Source organism: Leptodactylus fuscus, chromosome 3 (genome assembly GCF_031893055.1).
Source record: "Leptodactylus fuscus isolate aLepFus1 chromosome 3, aLepFus1.hap2, whole genome shotgun sequence".
In the NCBI taxonomy this organism is placed as follows: domain Eukaryota; kingdom Metazoa; phylum Chordata; class Amphibia; order Anura; family Leptodactylidae; genus Leptodactylus; species Leptodactylus fuscus.
The window spans coordinates 52,454,261-52,468,142 of record NC_134267.1 but is presented as its reverse complement, the minus strand read 5'-3'; the positions used below and the strand labels follow the sequence as shown (position 1 = coordinate 52,468,142).

The following is a 13,882-nucleotide window of genomic DNA, read 5'->3' as shown; positions in this document are numbered from 1 at the left end:
ACATTGGGTAAATGAGGTCCTGTGGAGTTTGGCGTCTGTGTTACAGCATACTTGACATACATACAACATGGTAGAATGCTGTACAAACATAGCCTGAGATGTACAGCATCCCAAATGAGGCAGCCACAGTTATAGGAAGGCTTTGAGGGTTTGTATACCAATGTGGCCGCTAAAAGGCTGCCGTCAAAATCTCTTTTTAACCCTGGCCTTAGAGTTCAGCTGTTTGCAGAGCAAAATGTTTTTTCAGCACAGTAGTTATATTGTGGACGGTCTTGATGGAGAAATAGAATATGGCCTTAGCCCTTGAATAACCTATTCATAAATGTACTATTATTGAAATATCCCACATAATAGTAGAACTGGGAAATTGTCATGAGTTGTCTATTCTGTAGAAGGCATTAAGGTCGCTAATAAGAGAAATGAAAAGTAAGTCCCTTTCTGCGCAAACATTTGTATTGACGTCTGTTCTTTTTTTATTTAATGTGTCAGATTTTCAAGAAAAAAATGCCTCCGAGAAAAAGCAAGCTGCCTGCTCCTCTGCCAGAAGGCTTGATCCTAACAGACACCAGCAAGAAATCCTGGAGACTGGGCAAGAAGCTTGGCCAGGGAGGATTCGGATTAATATACTTGGGTATGTATTTGTTTAGAATGGTAAGTTTAGTGTTAGGAACAATACAAGCTTTCAAGGGGTGGAAAGGAACAGATTAAAGGGATCCTATCATTCAAATACATTTATTTTTTTCTCATTAACACATCAGAATAGCCTTAAGAAAGGCTATTCTTCTTCTCCTACCTTTCGTTGTCTTCTCCGCACCGTCGTTCGCTTGAAATCCTGTTTTTTGGCGGTATGCAAATGAGTTTTCTCGCCTCCATCTTCTTCAGCAACGTCCTCTTCAAGCGTCTTCTTCCGGCGCAGGCTTCAGACTTCTAAGGCAAAACCGACTGCGCATACCTGCCGGCCACGACAAAATGGCCGTTTACACAGTATTGTATTGTCAGAAGATGCTTGAAGAGGACATTGCTGAAGAAGATGGAGGCGGCACTGGAGAGAGTTCTCTCACAGCATTGGGGACGCCCCCAGTGCTGTTTGACTACTGAGCCCCGCCCCCGTGCTGCGAGAGAACTCATTTGCATACCGAACCCCCCCCCCCAAAAAAAAAAACGGGATTTCAAGCGAACGATGGCGCGGAGAAGACAATGAAAGGTAGGAGAAGAATAGCCTTTCTTAAGGCTATTCCAATGTGTTAATGAGGAAAAAAATGTGTTTGAATGATAGGATACCTTTAAAAAGTGCCATAACTTGTCTCCACACCAGTTTTTAAGGCCACGTCATGTGATGGTGACCCCAAGATCATATAATATTGTGGATAAGGTATGATACAATAGGCAATTCAAGAAAGACCCCTAAAGCAATGTGTACTTGGTTTATAAGGGTTGTATTTCACTAGTTTAACTACTAAGGCGCACCTTATGGATGCAACTATTTCAAACACTCATGACGTATGACTGCTATGAGGTTCATAGAGCTAAAAGGGGTTGTGCAGGACTTCAAAAACATGGCTCCTTTCTTCTCAGGAAGTGACGTCATGTCAGTTGGTTCCATGGCCATGCAGTGCCGTCTCATTCATTTGAATGTAAAAGAGATGTGGCCATGGGACCGATGAATGTGAAGTCAGCTATGTTTTAAAGTCCCGCACAACCCCTTTAAAGTGGTTACCCAGGACCCTAATATTGATGGCCTAGTTCCCAGCACCCCCACTCTAATTTTTATTTATTTATTTTTTCTCGTTAAAAAGCTAAGAGTTTATGAGGGGGGTTAAAAAAAAAAAATTATAACAGTGGAAAATATGATAGGGAAGGGGACAAGAACAAAAGCGGACCTATTTAGTTCCCGGACTACTCCAGCACCAGCTCTCTGGTGGACCCCGAGGTCTTTGTTTGCTTTCCTGCGGCATTGATCTATCCATTACTGGCTTTAGCATATACATATACAGTACAGCACAAGACCATCAGGGACAGAGGCTCGCTGCACATCATTGCTGCAGCAAAGTCATGCAAAAGGGGTTTTCCATACATTTCAACATTTTTCATAGTCACGCACCATCCACAGGATAGGCCATCAGTATCTGACCAATGGTGGTCCAACACCTGGACCCAGTACAGAACAGCTGCACTGGGGGCCGGACGCTATGGAGATGGACAGAGCTGCTATACAGTAGTCAGGGCTGCAGCTCCTTCAGGTTGAGGTCACACATTGTGAAAAAGCTACCGTATGTTTTATTTGTTGCAGAGTTTGAGCCAAAGCCAGAAGTAGATTTAGCAATAGTTCTGGAAAACACCTTGAAGCTCATTTATAAACTCCAGGAAACCCCCATTGATGTGACTACTTGCTATTTTTTGTCTCCTTCTGTCTTCCCCTCTCTATCATTGTGGCTGCTTCTTGCAGGTTTCTCGCTGAGTTTTACACTGTCTCCAGTAACCACAGAATAAAAAGCACGAAAAAAAGTAGTTTTTAGTTAAAGCATTCTGAAGAGCAGCTACAAGTGAAGATTTATCGCACGGGGTTCTCTAATATGAGAAGCTCCTACAGAGACTGGCCTTGTAACAGGATGTGACTAATATGAGGTTGTCCTGTTCTGTCTTTGAGGCGAGATCTGTGTTGCAATGTAAAGCACTGTGCCTTTATTTCAGCACCCATAAGTGGCATTGTCTGCCTATAGTGTGTATTATACAGGACTTGTACCGTATAATGTCCTCCCTTTGTATTTCATTTTACTATAGAACCCACATAAGTGTTTGGCTGGAGCAGCTAAGCAGCCACTAGCCCCTGATCATTGGTTAGTATATACAGTATGTTGCCTTTAGCCACTCCTAACAACTGAAATACACATCTGCTAACAGCCTCCAGTATATACATACAATATGTACCTGAATAGAACATGGTGTTCTCATTCCCTTTAATTGGACTTTACCACAGCCCTCTGGGATATGCCTTCAGTGTTAGGGAATGTGTGCTCTGCTGACTTATATTTATAAAGTCTCTTATATTATCGAAGTTAATCACATTATTCTTTTGCATTACAACCAAATACAACAATGTGTCATAAACTGCTTAATCATTTTTGTTCTTATTCCTTTTTCAGCGTCTCCAGATTGTGACAAGACGGTTCGCGATGACGCTGCTTATGTTATTAAAGTGGTAATATGGCTATCGTTTTCTTCTTTAAGGGCTATGTGACTACTTTATTCTTCCTGTAGTCACCCCATTGCCTTCTTTCATCCAGGTGTCGGTTGCACCCTGTCCCCATGCATACAGTATATCATTGGGTGGAAGCATTCAGCCACCAGATACATGTAGGGTAGACAAGTCTTTGTTACCAGGACTAATCTGCAGATTAATATGGCATTGTGATAACTGGTTTTGTTCAGATATGAGTTGCTCTTGTAAAATCTAATCTAAGATAAAACAAAGTAAGTTTATCAATCTATGTAAAGCTACATATTAGATCTGTGTCGGCTGAACCTGCTGATTTGGGTAGGGCCACCTGACCATTTACTGTATATTGGGTCCTCTTGACTCTCTCACAACAGCAGATGGCTGTGTAAGTGTATGTAGCCAGCCTAGGTACATGGAAAGTGACGTATAATGGTGCCATACATACAGGCCTGTGCAAATGACTAATGTGAATTCTCTGTGTATGATGTACATTTATAATTTTCATCTATATTGGATGATTTAATTCAGGTAGGACTTGTCCAGTGTTATCTGCCCTTTCTGTTTAAGGCTGGGGACACACACGGCAAAAGTACTGGACGGAATTTACCAAGACTTCCTATATCAGTCTTAAAGTCCCTTACCGGCACTATGTGCGCCTGAATTATCCCGTGGACCAGAATTGAAATCTATACCAGGATAGATTTCATTTATTACTCACACCCCTTGGGGGGGGGGGGGGGGGGTTGGGGTCTAACACCCAGCAGTCCCAAGAGACCGTATCATTCCACTTCCTTTTCTCAGGCCAGTGACATCAAGTTCACTGGTCACATGGCCAGGCTGCAGATCATTTCTTCTCAAATGATTGACTGTTAAGTGCAATACCAAGCACAGCCACAAACAGCTGATCGGCAAGGGCACCAGTTATTGAACCCCTTCCAATTTGACATTGATGACCTACAGTATTCTAAGGTTAGGTCAGCAATATCATGGGAAACTCATTTAACTTTTCTTATGAGTATCACATAAAACAAGCCTCATGTGTTAAAATATTTTAACATATTATTTCTGAATCTGATTCTAGGAATATCATCAAAATGGACCATTGTTCTGTGAATTGAAGTTTTACCAAAGAGCAGCAAAACAAGATGATGGTAGGTAACGTGTCTTAAAGGGAATGTCCTGTTATGGACACGTATACCTTATCCACAGGACAGGGAATAAGTGTCTGATTGCTGGGGGCCCAATCAGAGGACTGAAAGTCACCTAAGTCAGGTGAAAGGAGCTCTTGTGTTAATGACGCTCCAATCACCTCTATGGGACCAGGACTGTAATGCGCCCCCAGTCCCATAAAAGTGAATTGAGCATCAGTCATGCAAGCACACTGTGGCTCTCAATTCACATGGAGGCCATAGAGGAGACATTGGGTCTCCTGTCCTTCTGATCACTGGATGACCCGGTGATCAGACCCCAGCAATCGGATGCTTATCCCCTGCCCTGTGGATAGGGAATAAGTGTCCATTGCCACACAACCCTTGAAAGTCTTTAGTATGACAAATTGGGTAAGGGTTCACATAGTTTTACTACTATTTTTCTATGTGCAAACCCCCCCCAAAAAACTAAAAAGCAAAATGAGTACAACACGTAACCTGTTTATAAAGTGGAACAGACATATCATGGAAATATTATCGCAAAAAGTGGAGCACAGAAAAAAAGCAGAACTAACTGTACTTCTATCATGCCGGCGCTGTAGCTGCTTTCATGATGGGTAGCATTACTATATAACTGCCCCTACTTTCTTGTATCTGGTGATGGGTATCTAAAGCGGTTTTACAGGTCATAGATATTGATAAGCTATTGCTGTGGCCCAATCCTCATCACTTCTACTGCTCAGAATGAAATCTGAACTGCCGTAACCCATCCCCCGCTCTGCTTCAAGTTTCATTCTCTTGTTTTACTTTTGGTGCTGTTGGCTGCCAGGAACAGCTGAGCAGTGGGGGTGTCACGTGTTGGACCCTCACCGATCTGATATTGATGACCTATCCTAAGGATATATTATCCATATCTGCACTTAAAACCCCATCTAACAAAACCCTGAGGACTGCTCTAGGTGGATTTGCAGGGCCATTAGATGAACCTGGTCCATAACCTTTTGCTTTGTTTTCTATTGATACCTATTGAATTTCTTATTATAAAGCTTGTAAAAGTAGCAAATTCTACAGTGATTGTGCTATATCCTTTTCCTGTTTTGATTTCATAACTACAGTGTGAAATAATAGGAAGACAACACTAATACTAAGACATAAGTAATAAACCTAAGACTTCCTATACGGCAAGGTATTTAAATCCGTATCACATGCACCCTGATGTTAGACTAGAAAAACACAGGTGCCCCCCATACTTACCAAGGTGACTTCTTTTTAACTAAATCCATCACATAGTACCGCACAGTCTAGGGTGCTATATGGTCAAACTCAAAGCCCACGGTATGCCCTCCTAAATGTGCACCTGTGCGTTAGATTACAGTATATTTCCAGGAGCCTTTCCAGTGTATACAGTAGACTGGGTGTGGATGTAGCCTAACTTATATCGATGAATCAATAGTGTCAAAAAGTCTTCTAGTAAGGCTAAAAATTGTGGTCAATATTGGTATTGAAAATGTCACTCCTAGCCGTTACAACTAATGATGGTATGGTCACAAAGATACTCATCAGGGTTGGATTTCACGAGACTATATTCTACACTATTGACTGTATATTACTGGTTTACAACATGTAAACTAAACAGGTGAAGAACAAATTGGGGACATGGGAGCAAATAATTATTTCATTTTTCTGTTTCATTTCACAGTAAAAAAATGGATTCATCATCACAACCTGGACTACTTAGGGATCCCCAGATACTGGGGAACTGGAGATGTCCATCACAACTCAAGGTGAGGATGGTGCTAAAGATATCATTGTTATATCTTATGGATTATGATTAATAATATTCGAGGGGTCAGTTTATTTAAAGAGATGAACTATGTCAGTCTGCCTACATGTCTGTTGTAGTGAGAAAAAAAAATTGCATTGCCCATGAAGTAACAATTCTAAGGCTGGTCTTACGTGGCCATAATGTAAGTCCGCAATTGAAGGTTTTCAATTGCGGACCATTTGCGGACACATTATTATGAATGCAGCCTCTTACACCACCGGATATTTTATCCGTGGTGTGGCCGGGTCGCAACCGTGGGCCGCAATTTATAGGATATGTCCGTAATGGCCGTGAATTGTGGCACTGCATGGACTCGCCCATAGAGCTGCAGGACACAGACTTCTGCGGAGTCTATGTTGCTGATCAGCAACTTGCGGACCGTACATTCAATACGGTCGTGTAAGACCAGCCTTAAGCAGGTTTTATAAGGAGGTGTTCACGTCACATTTTTAGTATCCTTTTAATGAATGCTAAAAACGGATTGAAGGAATGGCGAAAAATGGACGGCCATCTGTTTCCATGTAGTCACCGTTAAATAAACAAAACATGATTTATTTTTTTATTATTTTTTTATTATTTTTTTTTTACACAAAAGCGTAATACACTATTCGTCTGTGTCAAAAACACAGACAAAAAAACTTCTAGAAATGGGTCTGTTCTTTTTACAGTATTAACTCTATGGAAATACATGGCCCCCTTTTTTTTTTTTTTTTTTTATAGCATCCATTCAAAATATGATGAGGACGGACGCTAATTCAGCTTTGTACCATAATGCAAATCCCACTGGATTCCACCCAAACAACGTTTTTTGGGTAAATTGGGTTCTGATGATCCATTTACTGTTTGAAAGTAAAGAAACTAAAAGAAATATGTGGTCTGAAGGAAGAAGAAATGAGATTGTGGATGAAAAACGAATGGGATAGGCTGCAGCTAGTAGGGCTGGGGACAGTATCCCAAAATAACGCAACCGAAAGTCAGCTTTATTAATAGACGAAAACTTGCTGACATCAATTATAGCAATTATCTTGCATTTATGTCATCCTGTCTCACTTTGCCACAGGCTAAAGGCTATATCACTAACTGTATGCTATCCAGTCAGGATCACTGATATATGAGTAACTGAAATCAAAATTTTGACGGTGTAACCTATAAGTAGGGGGTGTGGTATGTAAAAAGGGGAGTGCCCTAAAGTAATCATTCATTGATAAGATTTAAGGTGAAATGTATTGCTATTTGTATTTAGCCCTAGCAGCTACTGTAATCCTAGCACAGAGCGAGCCATTCCATCACCTGGACCCCCAAGTGTTGCTTGCGCCCTGTATACACCTGTCTGTAAATGCCATCGGTCCTAAAACTGCCCCAAATTATAGGATTAGTTTTGTCATCATTTTCTTTCTGGCATTTTCATACTGGGGGCAAATTCATGTAGAACTATAAAATGTAACTTTTAATATAAATTATAATAAATATTTAAGACGGTCAAAAAACATCACCAATATACGTGCACATAACAAAGCGTGCTCTAGATAAGAGGAATGGTCTTACCCAGACCTACTGAGAGATGTTGGGGATTCAATGGGACATGCAGATGAACTTCTTCCCCTCACCTATGTCCCTCAATGACTCCTGTCCTAACAAGGACAGTGCCCAAAGCTTTCCCTGTATCTCCCCATCAAATTAGATCCACTAGAAGTCACTAGAAAGAGATTATATGATATTGTACTGGAAGGCCAAAATAAGAATTTGGCAGGGTAACTAACTATAGACCTAACTAGAACCTGATGGTACAGCACTATCATATTCGGGTTCACTGGTCTTTTGATATTCCTCACATATTGTACTTGTTCTCACTTTCTCCTCTTCACCTAGGTAACCTCTATTAGAGCGCTATAGAAATGTACAGGTTTAGCAAATGTTAAATATCAACTTAATGTTTGCTACATTTGTACGTAGCTGGTGATGAGGCTGTGCATAAAACTGTGAAGGTTCCTTTGAGGTTTCAACTCCAGTTTTCCTTCTGGCAGTTCCTTTAGTGGTCACTTTACAGCCATCTGTCATTATATGTATGTCATGTTAATGAGAGCTTATGCTGGTATTAAAAAAACATTTACAATACAGTATACGGTATTACAGTATTATTCTTTATATCTCTATTAGCCATTACAGATTCATGGTGGTAGATCGACTTGGAACAGATCTACAGAAGTTGCAAAATAATAACAGCGGCAGATTGCCTGCAAAAACAGTAATGCAAATTGGCATACGTATGGTAAGTAAAGGATCTATATAGCAGTGCCCTGAAGAAAACCCAGTCAGCTACTTCATGCTTCCCCCTGAGTGCAGTGTGTAGTAGTGACAGGAACTCTGATGTGACTATTGTGTGGCTTTCCTAAACTTACACTTTAATCAGCAGTGTTTCAAACCCATACAGTCCTATGGTGAGGCGTTTTTAGGAGGAGGAATTTGAGTCAGTTTACTGACCAAATTCCTCACCAAAAAAACTCTGTGTGAACGCAGTCTTAGGGAGCCTGCACATGGAGTATACGCTCCGCTCATTCTCAACGTAAGCTTGTTCAGAGTGAGTGGCGTTAAAACAGATCCCATTGATTTCTATGGGCGCCAGCATACGCGCGCTTCGCATTGAAATCAACGGGCGGCTTTTTTTTTTTACCTATTGCTTTCAATGTGATACGCGCATCTGCCGGCACCCATAGAAATCAATGGGATCTGTTTTAACGCCGCTCACTCTGAACAGGTTTACGTTGAGAATGAGCGGAGCGTTTACTCCGTATGCAGGCTCCCTTATAGTGATGGTTGGGCAGTTCAAGGATTGAGCAGTGAGTATGACCAAATTAAATGGTCAGAAATCACATACAGTGGGGCAAAAAAGTATTTAGTCAGTCACCAATAGTGCAAGTTCCACCACTTAAAAAGATGAGAGGCGTCTGTAATTTACATCATAGGTAGATCTCAACTATGAGAGACAAAATGAGAAAACAAATCCAGAAAATCACATTGTCTGATTTTGTAAGAATTTATTTGCAAATTATGGTGGAAAATAAGTATTTGGTCAGTAACAAAATGTCATCTCAATACTTTGTTATATATCCTTTGTTGGCAATGACAGAGGTCAAACGTTTTCTGTAAGTCTTCACAAGGTTGGCACACACTGTTGTTGGTATGTTGGCCCATTCCTCCATGCAGATCTCCTCTAGAGCAGTGATGTTTTGGGGCTGTCGCTTGGCAACACGGACTTTCAACTCCCTCCAAAGGTTTTCTATAGGGTTGAGATCTGGAGACTGGCTAGGCCACTCCAGGACCTTGAAATGCTTCTTACAAAGCCACTCCTTCGTTGCCCTGGCGGTGTGCTTTGGATCATTGTCATGTTGAAAGACCCAGCCACGTTTCATCTTCAATGCCCTTGCTGATGGAAGGAGGTTTGCGCTCAAAATCTCACGATACATGGCCCCATTCATTCTTTCATGTACCCGGATCAGTCGTCCTGGCCCCTTTGCAGAGAAACAGCCCCAAAGCATGATGTTTCCACCCCCATGCTTTACAGTAGGTATGGTGTTTGATGGATGCAACTCAGTATTCTTTTTCCTCCAAACACGAAAAGTTGTGTTTCTACCAAACAGTTCCAGTTTGGTTTCATCAGACCATAGGACATTCTCCCAATACTCTTCTGGATCATCCAAATGCTCTCTAGCAAACTTCAGACGGGCCCGGACATGTACTGGCTTAAGCAGTGGGACACGGCTGGCACTGCAGGATCTGAGTCCCTGGCGGCGTAGTGTGTTACTGATGGTAGGCTTTATTACATTGGTCCCAGCTCTCTGCAGTTCATTCACTAGGTCCCCCCGCGTTGTTCTGGGATTTTTGCTCACCGTTCTTGTGATCATTTTGACCCCACGGGGTGAGATTTTGCATGGAGCCCCAGATCGAGGGAGATTATCAGTGGTCTTGTATGTCTTCCATTTTCTAATTATTGCTCCCACAGTTGATTTCTTCAATCCAAGCTGGTTGCCTATTGCATATTCAGTCTTCCCAGCCTGGTGCAGGGCTACAATTTTGTTTCTGGTGTCCTTTGACAGCTCTTTGGTCTTCACCATAGTGGAGTTTGGAGTCTGACTGTTTGAGGGTGTGCACAGGTGTCTGTTTATAGTGATAACAAGTTTAAACAGGTGCCATTACTACAGGTAATGAGTGGAGGAAAGAGGAGACTTTTAAAGAAGAAGTTACAGGTCTGTGAGAGCCAGAAATCTTGATTGTTTGTAGGTGACCAAATACTTATTTTCCACCATAATTTGTAAATAAATTCTTACAAAATCAGACAATGTGATTTTCTGGATTTGTTTTCTCATTTTGTCTCTCATAGTTGAGGTCTACCTATGATGTAAATTACAGACGCCTCTCATCTTTTTAAGTGGTGGAACTTGCACTATTGGTGACTGACTAAATACTTTTTTGCCCCACTGTATGCACTGTATCGGCATTGCTGTCACTGAAAGGTTCCCTCAGACAAGGATCTCTTAGCTTTCCTCACATTTTTTCTGGAATTGGCACTGTTAGGGTTACTATAACTATAAGTTAATAAAAGCCCCCCCCCCCCCCCCACATGTTATTAGCTCTTGGGGGAGCGCTATAACTGTAATAGTGTCCTAATAGTGCACTCCCCACAGGTAATGGTCTTCCCCCTCCCCCCCACAGGTAATGTTATTAACAAGAGGGCACTATTACTGTTACAGATAGACAGACCACTACAACATACAGCAGTCACATACGGAGCCCAATGGACCCTATTAACTATAATGGGATCCATCTGGTGTCCATTCTTTAAAAGTGAAACTTTGGATGCCAACTGCGACAGAGACTCCAGTGCATATGTGAACATATCCTAAATGGAGTCATACACACATCCTGTAAGGTGTCCTGTAATAATATTGTCATTTTTATTATTATTTATTTTTCTTTATATCTGTTTCTTGCGTTACAGCTGGATGTATTAGAATATATACATGAACATGAGTATACACATGGTGATATCAAAGCAGCCAATATTCTACTTCACGCTTCGGATCCCAACAAGGTAACAATTTTTAATTTGCACTAGTAGATACTGTACTTTTTGGAAAGAATGCAGGGTTTTCCAGTTACTTACTAATACCTATGCTTAGAATAGCCTATCAATTTTAGGTAGGTGGGGGTCTAACTTTTGGCACCTCTGCCAATCTACTATTGGATGGTCTTATTCATTTAAAAGGAACAGTGCTGCTACATCCAGCACGGCCACTACTAAATGTACACTACAGTGGTGTATGGAGCCACATAAACAATGAAGAGACCCTGCTGATCAGCTGTTTGAAGTGGTCACCACACACAGTCATCATGGCCTTCAGCATCAGAGTGTTGTTAAGTCCAATGGAAGTCAGTGAGACAATATATGGATAGCAGGTAGCCTGAGGGGGGTGTAATGTAGGCTTTGTATCATGCAGCTCATTGTAGAACAAGTAACAATTATAATAGCAAGGGAGGTAACAAAAGTAACAGCGGCATCTACACCATACTACTAAGTGGAATTGGGTGCTACAGAATGGCCCTTGCAAGAAAATAGGCAACCTGGAGGGAGTAACCAGTGACTTGGTGTCCATCTGTTTCCAAACGTCAGGTAGATCATGTAGGGTAGTTGGAGAGTCTCTTACCCTTACAGTACAGCAAGGCCAAAAGGATAGAGATAGGCATATTGTATACGCTTAGCACAGAGAGCCTTCAGGAGCAGCTGTAGAATCCATGTCTTCGCTAGTATCGAGGGAGCTATATCCCGGTAGATAGAAATCTTCTCTTCTTCTGTCAGGTGGTTCAGTTAAAAAAGAAATGGACACATTAGCATCAGTGAGTGTCTGTTATTATACTGTCCCTTATTTCGTTATCCACAACAAATAACAAACGTGCTGGATTTGGTGTAAATAGTCGCTAACGGACATCAGATAAAATCCCATGAAATCAATGGAATTTTTAATGGACTTGCTCAGCTAGTGTCTGTTGCTAAAATATTGTAACGGACACTACAGATTGTTTCCAGCGGTAGTGTGAACAATCGCTTACAATTGCATATTAAAAATAAATAAATAAACAAAACAAAAACTTCTTTCTTCCCTGATATTTTTTGATATGGCCACAGCAGCAACACCCGCTCTGCAATGTTACCCATGTGTCTCTGTGACGAAAGTAGGAAGCTGAGCTCTATTGAAATGTTTACAGACATCGAAGCCAAACACATAATTTATAGCCCTTCACCTGCACCTATCCCTTTAAACAGTCATAGGTGTACATGCAGCCATTATCTACTTCATGCACATGTACTACGGTAGTAAAAAGCACTCTCATTGAGTATTGCACCATGGTGTGTTACACTATTTGTATAATGCGCTATTCTTCTACCTTTAGATATCTTCTGTGCGCCGCCATTCGGTAGAAATCCCGGGTTTCTCCTGTATACAAATTAGTTCTCTCGCAGCACTGTGGGCGGGCCCCAGCGCTCAAACAGCACTGGTGGCGTCCCCAATGCTGCGAGAGAACTCTCCAGCGCCGCCTCCATCTTCTTCAGGAATGGCCTCTCTGCGTGTCTTCTTTCAGAGCTGGGGTCAAACTTCTACGCACGCGCAGTCGGCTGTGCCATCGGGACTTGGGCAGAGCTGTCTGCACATACGTTGACCATTTTTTTTGTGGCACGTGCACAGTACGCTCCTGTAGTTCAACGGAGTACAGAGCATACGGAGCTGGTTTGAACCCGTTCCTGAAGAAGATGGAGGCGGCGCTGGAGATTTCTCTTGCAGCATTGGGGACGTCCCCAGTGCTGCGAGAGAACTCATTTGCATACAGAAGAAAACCGGGATTTCTACCGAACGGCGGCTCGGAGAAGACATCTAAAGGTAGGAGAGGAATAGCCTTTCTTAAGGCTATTCTTATATGTGATCGAGAAAAAAATTGTGATTTTAATGATAGAATCCCTTTAATACACTTAATACATGATAATGGCATGCCAAGCAAACAATATACCGTTAGTTTGGACCTTGCTACATCTGTATTTGCTGTATACATTTTGATTCTAATGTATGATCTCAGAATCCGTGCAGCAACCCTGCTAATACTGTTGTAAAGCAGAAGCCTTGCACTCAGGTATCCATGAGACATTACTCAAATGAAAGAGAAATAGAAAAATAAAAGAATCCATGGCTGACATATTTAGGTGGCATTAGGTATTTCTGCCTTTCTTTAATTTTTAGGCTGACTCCTGCATTTCTGTGCTTCATTCGGTGTGATATACAAGTCTATTTTTAGCTGAAGTGCTATTTCCCAAGTTTCCAGGCGCTAGATTCATTCCCTGTATTCTTTCGGTGGTTGAAAGTGTTATGCAGATTAGCATAGATTAACAAATCTGACTCTCCATAAAACATGTTGCAGCGTATAATGCCATTGGTTTGCTTACAATGGGGGATGATTTATTTTCAAGGAGGAAAACCATGCATTGCTATTTTAACATGTTTTAACATATTTTAGCAAATAAAATGAGCTGCTTTGAATATGCAGCTGCTATGGAGATTTGAATTGGAATGAAAACATTGCCTTTTTTTATTGGCTTTATCGTTTTTGACTCCTTTTCACATTTTTTCTATTGTGCAGCCGGCAGCA

The 13,882-nt window shown here is 41.5% G+C and overlaps 1 protein-coding gene across 4 annotated transcripts in view; it reads left to right on the top strand.

The window, feature by feature from the left end:
- The window catches only part of VRK2 (VRK serine/threonine kinase 2), an 81,850-nt gene that overhangs the window by 7,868 nt on the left and 60,100 nt on the right, over positions 1-13,882 (top strand). For all 4 annotated transcript variants that reach the window (XM_075267584.1, XM_075267583.1, XM_075267585.1 and 1 more), the window contains 6 exons: positions 490-631; positions 3,144-3,199; positions 4,299-4,368; positions 6,065-6,149; positions 8,348-8,459; positions 11,187-11,279. In XM_075267584.1, the coding sequence (XP_075123685.1) occupies positions 505-631; positions 3,144-3,199; positions 4,299-4,368; positions 6,065-6,149; positions 8,348-8,459; positions 11,187-11,279 (543 nt within the window). In that variant the 5' untranslated portion in view covers positions 490-504. The remainder of the gene's footprint in view (positions 1-489; positions 632-3,143; positions 3,200-4,298; positions 4,369-6,064; positions 6,150-8,347; positions 8,460-11,186; positions 11,280-13,882) is intronic.